The sequence below is a fragment of the Hemitrygon akajei genome, chromosome 12, assembly GCF_048418815.1.
Source record: "Hemitrygon akajei chromosome 12, sHemAka1.3, whole genome shotgun sequence".
Lineage (NCBI taxonomy): Eukaryota > Metazoa > Chordata > Chondrichthyes > Myliobatiformes > Dasyatidae > Hemitrygon > Hemitrygon akajei.
Genome location: NC_133135.1, coordinates 106,884,171 through 106,898,985, shown reverse-complemented (window position 1 = coordinate 106,898,985; position 14,815 = coordinate 106,884,171). Strand labels below are relative to the sequence as shown.

Below are 14,815 nucleotides of genomic sequence, written 5' to 3'. Positions count from 1 at the left end.
AATCTGACAGTGTTAGACTACTATCAACCATGTTACCAGTTGTATACTGAAGGAGGTTCAGTTTTTGGAACTTAAGCTCTCCCGAAGTTGGGCTTCTTGATCATGAAAGGAACCCATTCTAGCATTGGAGTTTTGAGGCAATTGTCTAAGCAGATAGATGATCTTCTCCTGGTGTCGCTGTTCTTGTTCCAGCAGCTGTTGCTGATATTCAGTCTCCATTTCAGCTCTGCGGTTTTGTTTTCCAATTAAATTGTTTTGCAACTCGGCTTTCGTCTGCATCCTTCAGTTTCTGTAATGGATCGTGCAGGCGCTTACTTGTGGAATCAGCCTTAACTCTAGCAGCAATGTTCAGTTCTTCACGTTTTACAGAAGCGTCCTTCTGTTTCTGTAACACGTCGAAGCAAACACTTCCTTGTGGCAGCTGCCTTAACTCTAGCAGCAGTCCTTTCCGTTCCATGGTTCTGCTTGCATGCGAGTTATTTTTATTGGTCCTTTCTAATAAATCCCTCTCCTCGCTAATGATAGTCATTAAGGCAGTCACGCTGCTCTTCTTGGGCACTGGTATAATTGTTGCCCTTTTGAAGCAGGTGGGAACTTCCGACCGTAGCAGTGAGAGATTGAAAATGTCATTGAATACCCCTGCCGGTTAGTTGGCACAGATTTTCAGAGCCTTACCAAGAACTCCATCGGTGTCTTCCACCTTCCACCAAGACAGCCTGACCTCGGCCTCTGAGACGAGCGTCACTGGGTGCTGCAGGGATCCTCAGAGCTTTAGTTCTATTCTTCCTTTCACAGTGGGCATAAAAGGTGTCGAGCCCATCTGGTAGCCCATTCAGGATGCTGGGTTTTGCTTTGTAGGAAGTAATGGCCTGCAAACCCTGCCAGACTTGACGTACATCCAATGCTGCCTCCAACCTTGCTCAGAATTGTTCCTTGAAATGGCCCTCCACAAGTCATACCCGGTTTTCTGGTACAGACCTAGGTCGCCAGACTTAAATGCCACAGAGCTAGCGCTCAGCAGGCAATGAACTTCCTGGTTCTTCTACATAGTTTGACTTTGGGATGTACAGTAAGTTTTCGTAGTAGCTAAAATTTGAATGCCATCATATGGTAGTAATTTGTATATATTCTTAATTTGTTGGCGTTCAGCCCAAGTCTTTATGCTTCCTTTTTTAGAACGTGACCACTTGTCAATTATTTTTCTGGATATGGTGGTTGATGACAAACCTCCTCTTTCCTTTCCTACTTTCCATTACGAGTCTGGCGGGTTTTCACTCTTAGTTTTTATTGGGTCTGGTGTTTGGGCAGTTTAAGCGCCAGCACAGAAAACCGGAAAGGCAGGGTGGCAGGACTGGAAGCAAGGTTTGGGCTGATTTTGCTCACTCTCCTGCAATATTCTTAACTTTCTCCATGGCATTGAGGCTGTGAGACTGCCCTGGCTGCTGTGCTTTGTGTCTGAGAGCTTCACAGTAATTTTTTTTCCTGCTGTAATTAACTGAGACCGAGGCTTTTGGGCCTACTCTGGCTGCTCTGGGAATTTGGATCCAGTGACTCAATTTGGTTCAGAACACTGTTCCTTCCTTCCATTCGCCTGATTTCTGTTTTTTGTCTTTCTCTGCGCTTTGGGTGTTGGTCTGTCTTTTTAAAATTGGGCTCTTTTGTGTTGTTTGCTTTGTGGCTGCCTATAAGCAAACAAATCTCAATGTTGTATAATTTATACATACTTTGATAATAAATGTACTTTTTGAACCCTCAACACAGGAGCCCCCCAGGGATGTGTACTCAGCCCTCTCCTTTACTGTCTGTATTATCATGACTGTGTCAACACCCACACTCAAATCTGCCAATGATACTACATTGATGGCCTTATCTCAAATAATTATGAGGCAGCCTACAAAGAAGAAGTCATTACCCTGACACAGTGGTGTCAAGAAAACAACCTCTCCCTCAATGTTGCAAAAACAAAGGAGCTGGTTGTGGACTACAGGAGGAATGGAGACAGGCTAACCCCTGTGGACATCAATGGATCTGGGGTTGAGAGGCTGAACAGCTTTAAGTTCCTCAGTATACACATCACCGAGGACCTCACCTGGTTTGTACATACTGGCTGTGTGGTGAAAAAAGCATAACAGTACCTTTTTCACCTGAGACGGTTGAAGAAGTTTGGCATGAGTCCCCAAATCCTAAGGACTTTCTACAGGGGCACAATTGAGAGCATCCTGACTGGCTGCATCACTGCCAGGTATGGGAACTGTATTTCCCTCAATCACATAACTCTGCAGAGAGTGGTGCGGACAGCCCAGTGTATCTGTGGATGTGAACTTGCCATGATTCAGGACATTTACAGCAACAAGTGGGTAAAAAGGGCCGAAGGGGACCCGAGTCACCCCAACCACGAACTGTTTCAGCTGCTTCCATCTGAGAAACGGTACCGCAGCATTAAAAACCAGGACCAACAGGCTCCAGGACCGCTTCTTCCACCAGGCCATCAGACTGATTAATTCATGCTGACACAATTGTATTTCTAAGCTGTATTGACTGTTCTGTTGTATATCTTACTGTACATACTACTTATTACAAATTACTATAATTTACACATTCAGACGGATACGTAATGTACAGATTTTTACTCATCGTGTATGTGAAGGATGTAAGAAATAAAGTCAATTTAATTCAATTTGGTGCATGTCTTGCCATGGCTGCCAGACCAATGACCTCATTGCTGTCATCATCACTTTGCAGTCCCGTGGAGAGCCAAAAGTGCCACGGTTGTGTCGGCTGCCTTTCAACATGATTGACATCACCGTCAATACCACCCGCGGAGGGTCCACCCCAGTGCCACGCAGATCTGCATGCTGCCTTTCAACCCGTTCCATCAATACAGAAATCTGTTTGTTTTCTGCTGATTTATTATCTTTTTCATGCTGCTCTTTTAGCATATTAAAAGTTTTGTCTAAATCAGCACGCTCGTGCTTCAGAATATCTATCTGTTCTTATAGTTCGAGTCAGTGGCCAGCGTACAAGCTGTCTTTTTAGATCTTGATCACATCTTTAACTTATCACTTCAACGTCACTCTAAGCCAGTCCTCGCTAGACTTGGCATCGATGGCACATTCCTTCCATGTTTCTTTACAACAGCATCAATTTTATTTGCATCTCCTTCATTTTTTCTTATTGTAGCTTTGGCTATTGTATTAATTTCAATCTTAACGAATACTCTTCACTTTTAGACTTCAGAAATCACACAAAGCTCATGACGCCACTGTGACTATAATGTCAGGCTAAACCATAATATACATCCATCCAATATCTTAAAATTTTTTCAACCTCTTGTTGCCTCACACAGGTTGTACTACGGCGAAAATCTCTGCCGCAACTAAAATACAGACTCCGCTCACTCTTAAACTTCCTTTAAACAGTGTACTTGAAGATATTTATTCTCCGACAATTAAGGAACAGAGGAATGTCTTGCCTCCCAGCTGCATGCTTAAAACTTTTGCCTTCCTTTGTTTTTTTTCCCCTAAATTAATTGTTCCATGCACAGGCGCCAAATTGTTGGATCTCTGTTTAATTTCTGATCCTTTGGGTTCTTCCAGGAGTCCAGAATGGCAAGCAGTGTTAATTCCAAGATCTCAGTTTATTTTAGTGTACAAACAAGCATACAAATACTCAGCAAACTAAATAACTGCCTGAGAAAGGAATAAAGAATTAATTAAAAATGGCACCCCTGAAAAATCTATCACTTTTATAGAAAAAATTCCTTGAATAGTGATGAATTATTAGACTACATAATTAAAACAGTTATATCACGTAGTTAATGAAAAATGGGAAAAGTTAAATAAACATTAATTTAACTGCAATGCCTCTGTTTTACATGAGTTTGTTTAAAAATGCAACTCTTCAATGGTTCCATTTAATATCGGAGAATGTATTTCTTGCAATTCTTGCTCTTTGCAGACCCTCCCCCTTGTCTTATAAAAAGTATTATTAAAAAAAGTGGTTTCTAACAGTACCCTACATATATATGCATAAGACTTTTGCACAGGCCTATACTTGATAGAATAATAACCATAACAGAATCAATGAAAGACCACACCAACTTGGCCATTCAACCAGTGTGCAAAAGACAACAAACTACAAATACAAAAAAAAATATTGGGAACCTGAGATGAAGAGTCCTTGAAACTGTTCTGCTGATGAACCAGCATAGAGGAGGGAGGTTGAAAATCTGGCTGAGTGGTGCCATAACAACGTGTTACTCAATGTCAGCAAGACAAAGGATTGGATTGTTGACTTCAGGAGGGGGAAACCAGAGGTCTATGAGCCTGTTCTCATCAGAAGATCAGAGCCAGGAACTTTAAATTCCTCGGTCTATTTCAGAGGACCTGTCCTGGGCTCTACACATAGGTGCAATTATGATGAAAGCACAACATCACCTCTCCTTTTTTTTAGGAGTTTGCGTAATTAAGTATGTTTATTCCTTCTACTGGGGGCTAGAGTTGCGCAGCGAGCAATGTTTTAGTGGTCCCATTTAATATCAGAGAATGTATAGAATCTGAAATTCTTACTCTCTGCCAATATCCACGAAACAGAAGAGGGAGGACCCAAAGTACGAAAGACAGCCAAGTGTTGCAACCCCAAAGCACCCTCTCACTCTTCCAAAGAATGAATGACGGAAAAGTATTAGAACTCCAAAGTCCCCCACACCACCAACCAACCAAGCAATAGCAAAACCCCCCCAAGGAAGATCTGCAGCCCAACAAACACTCTTGTTTACGCAACAATTCAACATGCCGCTCCCCACCCCCCCACACACAGTGGTGTTCGCCACAGTGAGAGAGGAGACCAACAAAACAGTCGCTGTTCCAATGTTGCAGTCTGTCACCTCACTTTTATTCCGGATTTCTCTGACTGAAAATAAAAGTGATGCAGCAGATTTGAACTGTTTTGTTGGTCTCCCCACTTGTTGTGGGCAGCACTTTTTGTTTCTTGTTAGTGTGCGATAGAGAACCTTTGGTATGTCGAATTGTTGGGTGAGCACAATATTGGACTGAAGGGCATGTACTGTGTCGTACTGCTGTATGTCTTAAGCTTTCCTTGAAACATAGAGCAGAAGTGTGCCCTTCAGTCTTCAATATTGTACTGGCCTTTTAACCTACTCCAAAATCACTCTTAACTAGCCCTCCATTTTTCTGTCATCCACGTGGCTCTCTAAGATTCTCTTACATGTCCCTGATGTATCTGCTTCACACCCTCCATGTAAAAACCTACCTCCGGAACCTTCTGCCTATACCCTTATCCGAAAGCCTCTGAAATCCAAAAGATCTATGTATGACACTGTTCTGCTGCAAAGCAGCAGATTTTACAACATGTCAGTGATAATAAACCTGATTCTGTTTCTCTCCTGGACCTTGCAAGTGATCAGAGGTGATGTTCCTTCTGTAATGTGTAGCAATTTGCAAGTAGGCCCAAACCAGATAACAATACAAGCCTGCCCCAAAAGGCATTGGTAATTGGGCCCTGCAAAAATTGAATCACCTGCTAAGCTTTTGCTTTTCAGAATTTATTTAATTAGCTGAATTTAAATTCCCTCGTGTGGATTTACATATGAAGGCGATCAGTCTAGACTCCTGGTTCTCAAGTTGAATAAATGTCACTGCACTGGCAGTAAGAATGCTTGTCATAACATTGTACAATGAATGGAACTCAAGTGTCCTAGTATTCTGACCAGGGAAAAAAACATAGTTACAATCAGGGTTACATAGATCTCTAGTGGGACTGTGTCTCACCCAATTCACCCCATCCACCCCACAGAATATATTACCGCGAACTATGTCAACATCTTAGCCTGACTGGTTTGAATAGACCCAGGGGTATCCGTGTTTGAACAGAGCATGCTATTTATCTTCTCTCCAGCGAGCACTCCAATCACATTCCTTTGCAGACTGGAGACCTAAGATCTGGGGGAGAGATAAAACTTGGAAGGAAGTTTGATTACATTTAGCATTGAGCAGAGATCCCTTGAGGAGCAGTGGGACCATGATCTGGCGGCGGTGTTTGGTGATATTCTGCAGACAGGCTGTGCCACAGCTGTTTTCACTTTAGAGTCATAGGAAAGTACAGCACAGAAATGGGCCATTCAGCCCCTTTAGTCCATGCCGTTTAAACTGTATAGAACAGTCGTCCTTTAAAATTTTAAATCTTAAGGAAAGCGTCAATGCTGTTGCTATTTAATTCGTATGGCACAAACAGCCCCCTTGGTTCAGCAAGTCTATGTTGACCATGAAGAAGTTCAGAGTTAAATTTATTATCAAAATATGTATCTACAGCACTGGGCAAAAAGTCTGAGATGCATGTAAAAATATTCTGTAAAGGTGCTTTCAAAAATAGCACTGGTCGACAAATTTCTTCAGAAGTATTGCTTCTTCAGAATTTTCTGTTTCTGATAGACTGCTTGAAGCTGAACACAAATATAAAGAAATTAACTTTTATTGAATATACTATTGTACTATTCTATGTTCTATTAGGGTGGGGGGATATATGGGAGGCAGGGTTTAAGGGTCGGCAGAACATTGTGGGCCGAAGGGCCTGTACTGTGCTGTACTATTCTATGTTCATAATGTATTTAATTGTATAACAATGCTGACACTTTGCAGTAGTTCAACTAAGCTAAAAATGTTTAGATGATTTTCATTTCTACCCAGTGTCTGAGGCTTCTCGCTTAAGTGTCCAACAATAATCAGCCAGCATTGATGGATTCCAGTTTCCCTAATACCGTTTCTCCATGACCACAATGTCCCGGTGAAACCTTTCACCGTGCTCGTCACTGACAGCGCCAAGATTTGCAGGGAAGAAGTCTAAATTGGAATGCAGAAAATGAATCTTTAGTGACATGTTGCACTTCATGGTTTTGTTTGCTTGAAGCATGTTGCCAACCAGCTGCATGTAGTCTGGTGCTCTGTAGTTGCCAAGAAATTTTTCACCAACAGCCTTGGATGCCTTCCATGTGATTTTCTCTGGTCCCACTAGAAGTTCTTCGAATTGCCTGTCAGTGATGACCTGTTTGATTGTGGCCTAACAAAAAAGCCTTCCTTAATCTTGGCATCAGTTATTCTGACTTGAATTATCAATTCAAGTAACAAATATAGACAATTTCAGAAAAACAGTGTGTGATTAGGAATTTCATGGTGATTTTCATGATCAGCAGCCCAAGGTCTATAAGATACACCCAAAGGTATTCAGGAAGGAAAATTTGTTATCTAGTGTATTGAACTGAAAAGTTTTTAAATATAAAAAAACTATAAATGGCAGTAAACAGTAAAAAATCTAAATCAATATTTGGTGTGACCACCCTTTGCCTTTACAATTGCATTAGTTCTCTTAGGTACACTGTTGGGCAGTTTATAAGAAAATCAGATGGTAGGTTGTTCCAAGCTTGGAGAACTTGCCACAGTTCTTCTACAGACTTTCACTGTTTTGCTTGCTTCTGTCTCTCCAGGTAAGCCCAAACAGCCTTGATGATGTTGATATCAGGGCTCTGTGAAGGCCAAAACATCAGAAACTATAGTGTTCGCTCACTGGCCACTTTATTAGATCCAGGGGTGGAACTCGATGTGTTCTGCTGCTGCAGCCCATCCACTTCAAGATTTGAAGTGTTGTACTTTCAGACATGTTCTTCTATATTCCACTATTGTAACACATTATTTGAGCTTCTGCTGCCTTGCTGTCAGCTTGGACCAGCCTGGCCTTTCTAATCTGACCTCTCTCAGTAACAAGGCATTTTCACCAATAGAACTGCTCTGGATTTTTCCCCCTTTTTTTTACACACCAAACTCTGTAAGCCTTGCTTACTTGGGTTCTTGGTTCTCATAGGCTCAAGTATGGTTAGAGTTCAACACTTCTGTAATCCATTGCATCCACTGTGCAGGGGATTGCCTAGACAGCTTCACCAAATCCCTGCTGGCTGGCCTTATCTGTTTCCACCTCTCACAACAGGTGCATAGAGGTTGTGCATCAGCAGTTTCTGAGATACTCAAACCTCCCTATCTGGCACCAACAGTCATTCCACATTCAAAGTTATTTAGATGACATTTCTTCCCCATTCTGATGTTTGGTCTGAACAACAACTGAACCTCTTGACCATGTCGACATGCTTTTACGCATTGAGTTGCTGCCGCATGATTGACTGGTTAGATATTTGCATTAACGAGCAGGTGCACAGGTGTACCTAATAAAGTGGCCACTGAATCTATTACTGTATGCTATCTGGAGATTCATCTTGCATTTACAGTAAAGTAAATACAATGTAATTTATGGAAAGCTACATATAAACGATACATAAAGGGTGGTGGGGTAGAATATGTCTCTACCAAAGGAGGTGCAAGGCACTCCTTCCCTCCTCTAGCCTGCAGTCACCCTTGGGTAAAGTGCAGCATTTGCTTAGTCCTGGTTATACGATGCCTCTCTGAAGAGTATTGATAATGGCTGGGGTCACCCATCTTGTAAAGACACTGCCCAATGGCAGTGAAGGCACTGGCAAACCACTTCTGTTGAAAAGCTTGTCAAAAACAATCATGGTCGTGGAAAGGCCATGATCCCTCACATCATACGACACGGCACAGAATGATGATAAAAATATACATTGTATGTGCATAAAGTGATGCTAGACACAGGAGTGTCTGTACATAACGTGACTGACAGGATATTATAAATACTGGTGATTGGGGGTGTGGAGGGGTGTGTTAGTGGGTGGAGGTGTTGATCAGCCTCCCTGCTTGGGGAAAATAACTTTTTTTCAGCTTTGTTTGGCAATTAATTCCTCAAAAAGTATTTCTGTGAATTAAAATATATGCTTTCTTCCTTTTCTTCACTTCAGGCCATTGTAAGGGGAAGCAAAGTTGGAATTGACGGCTCACTGAACTGGCTTCTGGATGAATTTGAGAATGTTTCTGTTACTCGTTCTAACTCCCTGCGGAGAGGGAGCCCACCTTCACTGCCCCATCGGGACCAGCCGCAGGATGGCGTGCACAAGAACGGAATGCACAATAGCCACACTAAGGGTGTCTACTCATCTGAGCTGGATAGATACCACGATAACAAGGCAAGGACAGAGGGGAGCAAACCAGGGTCCCGGGATGAGTGGGACCAGGGGAGGGACGACAGACACAGGAACCGAAATGCGGAGCGGGAGAGTGGTCGTGCTCACCCGCAGCAGCCCAGGGGTCAGGAGCCGAGCAGGCCCAACCACCGCGACAAGGAGCCCCGCGCCGATCACCACCGGCACCCTGACAACAGGGGCAAATCACACGAGAAAGCGGACAGCAGGAGAGAGCACCACCCGGGAGACCGGGAAGGAAACCACGTTGGTTTCAATGAGGCCACCAATTCACAGGGCCGCTCAGCACAGCGAGAGAGGGTTGAAACTGCAGACAAGAGGCCGACGTCCACGTACACTGGCGAAATCAGCCCACAGTCCCCCAAGGACAAACGACCTCTCTCTGGTCCAAACATCCGCTCTCCAAACGTTCCAGATGCTGACGGAACGCGAAAGGGCCTGCATCCGTCTGGGAGACCCTTCAATACTTACCCAATGGCTGATGCTGGAACAAACAGAGGCACCAACAGCCAGGTTTGTGTGGCATGCTGCATCTCGCCTTTTCTCTCAAGTTGGTCATTGATCTTTTAATTGCTTAAGTAAGCACGTGGAGTTGTGTCAAGAAGGTTTGAACACAAGAGATTCTGTAGATGCTTGAAATCCAGAGCAACACGCACAAAATGCTGGAAGAACTTTGCAGGTAAGGCAGCATCTGTGGAGAGGAGTAAACAGGTAATGTTTTGGGTCAGGACTGAAAAGGAAGGGATAGAAGAAGAAGGTGGGGGAGGGTGTGGGGCTGGAGTACAAGTTGTCAGGTGATAGGTGAGGAGGGTAGGGATGGGGGGAATGAAATAAGAAGCTGGAAGGTGGTAGTTGAAGAGGTCTCACTTATTACCTCCCAGCTGGTACTCCACCCCTTCCCAACACCTTACTTCTGGCCTCTGCCCCTTTCCAGTTCTGACGAAGGTTTCAGCCAAAACATCCACTGTTTATTCCTTTCCATAGACGCTGCCTGTCCTTCTGAGTTCCTCTAGCATTTTGCGTGTGTTGCTCTGGATTTCCAGCATTTGCAGATTCTGTTGTTTATGGAATTTGTTGTTTTGCAGCAGCGCTACCACATGAAGATGTAAAAAGTGTTATAAATAGTGCAAAAGCAAAGGAATAACAAGATAGTATTTGCGAGTTCATTACTGTTGAGAAATCTGATGGTGGAGGGGAAGAAGCTGTTTCTGAATCACTGAATGAAGACCTTGACGCTCCTGTATGTGGTAGTAACGAGAAGAGGGCATGTCTTGTATAGTGAGGGTCCTTAGCAATAGATGATGCCTTCTTGAGGCACCATATTTTGCAGGTCCTCAGTAATCACAAGACAAAGGGACAGAAGTAGGGCATTCGGCCTATCGAGTCTGCTCCGCCACTCCACCATGAGCTAAACTATTCTTCCGTCTAGTTCCAATTTCCAGCTTTTTTCCATATCCCTTGATACCCTGACTAATTAGGTACCTGTCAATCTCCTCCTTAAAAACCCTCAACGATTGGGCCACAGCTGTATGTGGCAATGAATTCCATAAATCCATGACCCTCTGGCTAAAAAAATTTCTCCTTATTTCTGTTTTAAATGGGTAACCTCTCATTCTAAGTCCTTGTCCTGGACTCACCCACCAAGGGAAACAGCCTTTCCACACCTACTCTGTAGTGTTCTCGTACAGGTGTAAGAACTCTGAACTAAACACCGAGGTAAACCGTAGTCAATGAGGCATGATCGCAGTAAGATTTACCGTTTACTGTTCACTCTTCCACATTAACATATGGTGAAAACTGTTGATAAAACAATACAAAAAGTATATACAGTATTTGTTTCCTTTTTGGCATCACATTTACATCATAAATACTTGTAAAAGTAAAACTACAACAACCTATATTACATTAAAGTACAACATACAGTTAGAATCTACCTGCGCCATCGACTGGCTGTAAATACACTTCAACACAAACTATCCAGGAATGCTTTCAATAGCACAAGAAAATAAACTTTATCAACCGTCATTACTTTTAACAGAATCAGCGTTAACATTTTTACTTCAACATATCGATTATCTTATGAACTTACGGCATTGCTTCTATGATGTTTCTAGTGCGTAGAATTAAACTTTTCTCGCGTTGATCCTGCACACACAAGACCCCTCCTTCCCATTTCTCCAAACCGGTATTTCCCACAAGATGCGGCAAAACCGAGTGTGAAGTCATCGCATGCTGCGTTACATCACAGACAACGAATTTACTTTCAACAACCTTAACTTTAACTAGAAAATAATTACAAACAAATTACTAAAGCGAAAATGTAATAAAGCTAAACAAATGCCTTAAGGCAACACACTGTCCAACCCTTTCAACATTCGAAATGTTTCTATGAGATCCCCTCTCATTCTTCTATACTCCAATGAATACAATCCAAGAGCCGATAAACGCTCCTCATATGTTAGTCCCTACATTCCAGGAATCATCCTCGTGAATCTTCTCTGAACTCTCTCCAACATCAGCACATCCTTTCTAAGATAGGGGGCCCAAAACTGCACACAGTATTCCAAATGGGGTCTCACCAGTGCCCCATAGAGCCTCATCAACACCTCCTTACTCTTATACACTATTCCTCTTGAAATGAATGCCAACATAGCATTCGCTTTCCTTACTGCCGATCCAACCTGGTGGTTAACCTTTAGGGTATCCTGCACTAGGATCCCCAAGTCCCTTTGCACTTCCAATTTTTGAATTTTCTCCCTATCTAAATAATAATCTGCCTGATTGTTTCTTTTTCCAAAATGTACAACCGTACATTTCTCAACATTGTATCTCATCTCCCATTTCTTTGCCCACTCTCCTAAACTGACCAAGTCTCTCTGTAACCTCTCCGTTTCTTCAACACTTCCAGCTCCTCCACCTATCTTGGTGTCATCCGCAAACTTAGCCACAAAATCATTTAATCCATAATCTAAATCATCGATATACAGTGTAAAAAGAAGCGGCCCCAACACCGACCCCTGTGGAACACCACTAGTAACCGGCAACCAACCAGAATAGGATCCCTTTATTCCCACTCTTTGCTTTCTGCCTATCAGCCAATGCTCCACCCATTCCAATATCCTTCCTGTAATTCCATGGGCCCTCATCTTATTAAGCAGCCTCTTATGTGGCACCTTATCAAAGGCCTTTTGAAAATCCAAATACTCAACATCCACAGCCTCTCCCTTGTAAACCTTATTCAAGATTACCTCAAAAAATTCCAATAGGTTGGTGAGGCAGGATCTTTCCGTCATGAAACCATGTTGGCTTGGGCCTATTTTGTCATGCACCTCAAGGTAATTCATAATCTCATCCTTGAGGATCGACTCCCAATAATTTTCCAGCTACCGATGTCAGACTAATAAGTCTGTAATTTTCTTTTTGCTGCCTCCCCCCTTTCTTGAACAACGGAACTACATTTGTGACCTTCCAGTCCTCCGGAACCGTGCCGGAGTCTACTGTTTCCTGGAAGATTATTTCCAATGCCTCCACAATCTCCAAAGCCGCCACCTTCAGAACCCGTGGATGCACTACATCCGGTCTGGGAGACTTATCTATCCTTAGTCCATTTAGCTTCTCAAGCACTTTCTCTCTGGTAATCTTGACTGTACCTAATTCTATTCCCTGAGGCCTCTGGCTTTCAAGTATATTGCTAATGTCTTCCACTGTGAAGACTGATGCAAATACTCATTTAGTTCCTCTGCCATCTCTTTGTTACCCATTATAATTTCTCCAGCATCCTTTTCAATAGGTCCTATATCTACCCGTGTCACTCTTTTACTCTTCATATATTTAAAAACAACTTTGTGTCCTTTTTTATGTTAATTGCCAATTTCCTTTCATAATTCATCTTTTCTTTCCTAATGACTTTCTTAGTTTCCTTCTGTAAATTTTTTTAATTCGTCCAGTCCTCAGCTTTCCCACTAATTTTTGCTTCCTTGTACGCTGTCTCTTTTGCTTTTATTTTAGCCTTAACTTCTCTCGTTAGCCGCATTTGTCTATAACCCAGCTTCCTGCAATCCTGTGCATTGGGGGTTGAATACGAGGTTCTATAGAAATGTGCAAGAATTTGGTGATGTATTAAATCTGTTGAAACTCCTAACAAAGCGGGCCACTGGTGTGTCTTCATAGTTGTGTTGGGCCCAGGGTAGAGCCTCTGAGATGCTGAGCCCGGGAGCTTAAAGTGGCTCACTCTTTCCTCTGCTGATCCCTCAAAGCAGAATCAGAATCAGGCTCAATATCGCTGTCGTATGTTGTGAAAACTTGTTAACTTTGCTGCAGCAGTACAGTGCAATACATAATAGAAAAAAGTGAATTACAGTAACTATTATGCATTTAATAGTTAAGTTAAATAAGCAGTGCATAAATAAAGTAGTGAGCAGTCATTGTCCATTCAGAAATCTGATGGCAGAGGGGAAGAAGCTGTTCCTGAACCATTGAGTGTGTCTTCAGGCTCCTGTACCTCCTCCCTGATGGTAGCAATGAGAAGAGGGCATGTCCTGGGTGATGGGGTCCTTAATGATGGATGCCACCTTTTTGAGGCATCACTCCTTGAAGATGCCCTGGATACTACAGAGACTAGTGCCTGTGTTGGAGCTGACTAAGTTTACAACTCTGCAATTTATTTCGATCTTATGCAGTAGCACACCTTCCCCCCACGCCACCCCCCATACCAGACAGCAATGTAGCCAGTTAGACTGTTCTCCACGGTACATCTGTGGAAATTTGCGAGTTGCCTTTGGTGATGCACTCCTCAATCTCCTAATGAAGTACAGTCGCTGTCTTGCCCTCTTTGTAGCTGCAGCGATCTGTTGGGCCTAGGATACATCCTCAGAGATGGGAACCTGAGATTGCTCACTCTTTCCGCTTCTGACCCCTCTGTGAGGACTGTGTTCCCTCATCTTACCCTTTCTGAAGTCCATAGTCCGTTCTTTGGTCTTACTGAGGTTCTTCCTGTGTTCACCATCCAACTAGCTGATATATCTTATTCCTGTATGCTTCTCATCACCGTTTGAAATACTGCCAACAATAGTTGTGTTGTCAGCAAATTTACAGATGGCTTTTGAGCTGTGTCTAACCATGGGTGTAGTGAGAGTAGAGCAGTGAGTTAAGCACACATCCCAGTGTTGATTGTTAGCAAGGTGGAGATGTTATTTCGATCCACAGAGAATGGTGTGTGCTCTCCTGACTTGCCCTTCCTGAAGACCTTTGTCCTGCTAACGTAGAGTGTGAGGTTGTTGCGACACCACTTGACGAGCCGGTCTGTCTTGCTCCTGTTCACATCTTGGTTGCTACGTGATTCAGCCAGCTGCACTGGTGTCACTGGCGAATTTATATGTCGTCTGTTCTGTGTGTAGCCACACAACCGTGAGTGTAGGGAGTCGAGCAGTGGGCCAGGCACAGGTTGTTGAGGTGCGCCTGTGTTAAATTTCAGCAAGAAAGAAATGTTATTACCGGTCCACACTAGTCTCTCTATAAGGAAGCTGAGGATCCAGTTTCAGCTCAGTTTTATTTATTTACGGCTCTTCTGGTCCAGCAATCCCTCGATTGAACCCTGGCCTAATCACATGACCAGTTGACCTACCAACTGGTACGTTTTTGAACTGTAGGAGGAAACCAGAGCGCCCTGAGGAAACCCACATAATCTCGTACAAACTCCTC

The 14,815-nt window shown here is 43.2% G+C and overlaps 1 protein-coding gene across 5 annotated transcripts in view; it reads left to right on the top strand.

The window, feature by feature from the left end:
* The window catches only part of pak4 (p21 protein (Cdc42/Rac)-activated kinase 4), a 217,866-nt gene that overhangs the window by 160,765 nt on the left and 42,286 nt on the right, over positions 1-14,815 (top strand). For all 5 annotated transcript variants that reach the window (XM_073063795.1, XM_073063794.1, XM_073063796.1 and 2 more), the window contains one exon: positions 8,876-9,628. In XM_073063795.1, coding sequence (XP_072919896.1) covers positions 8,876-9,628 — 753 coding nt within the window. The remainder of the gene's footprint in view (positions 1-8,875; positions 9,629-14,815) is intronic.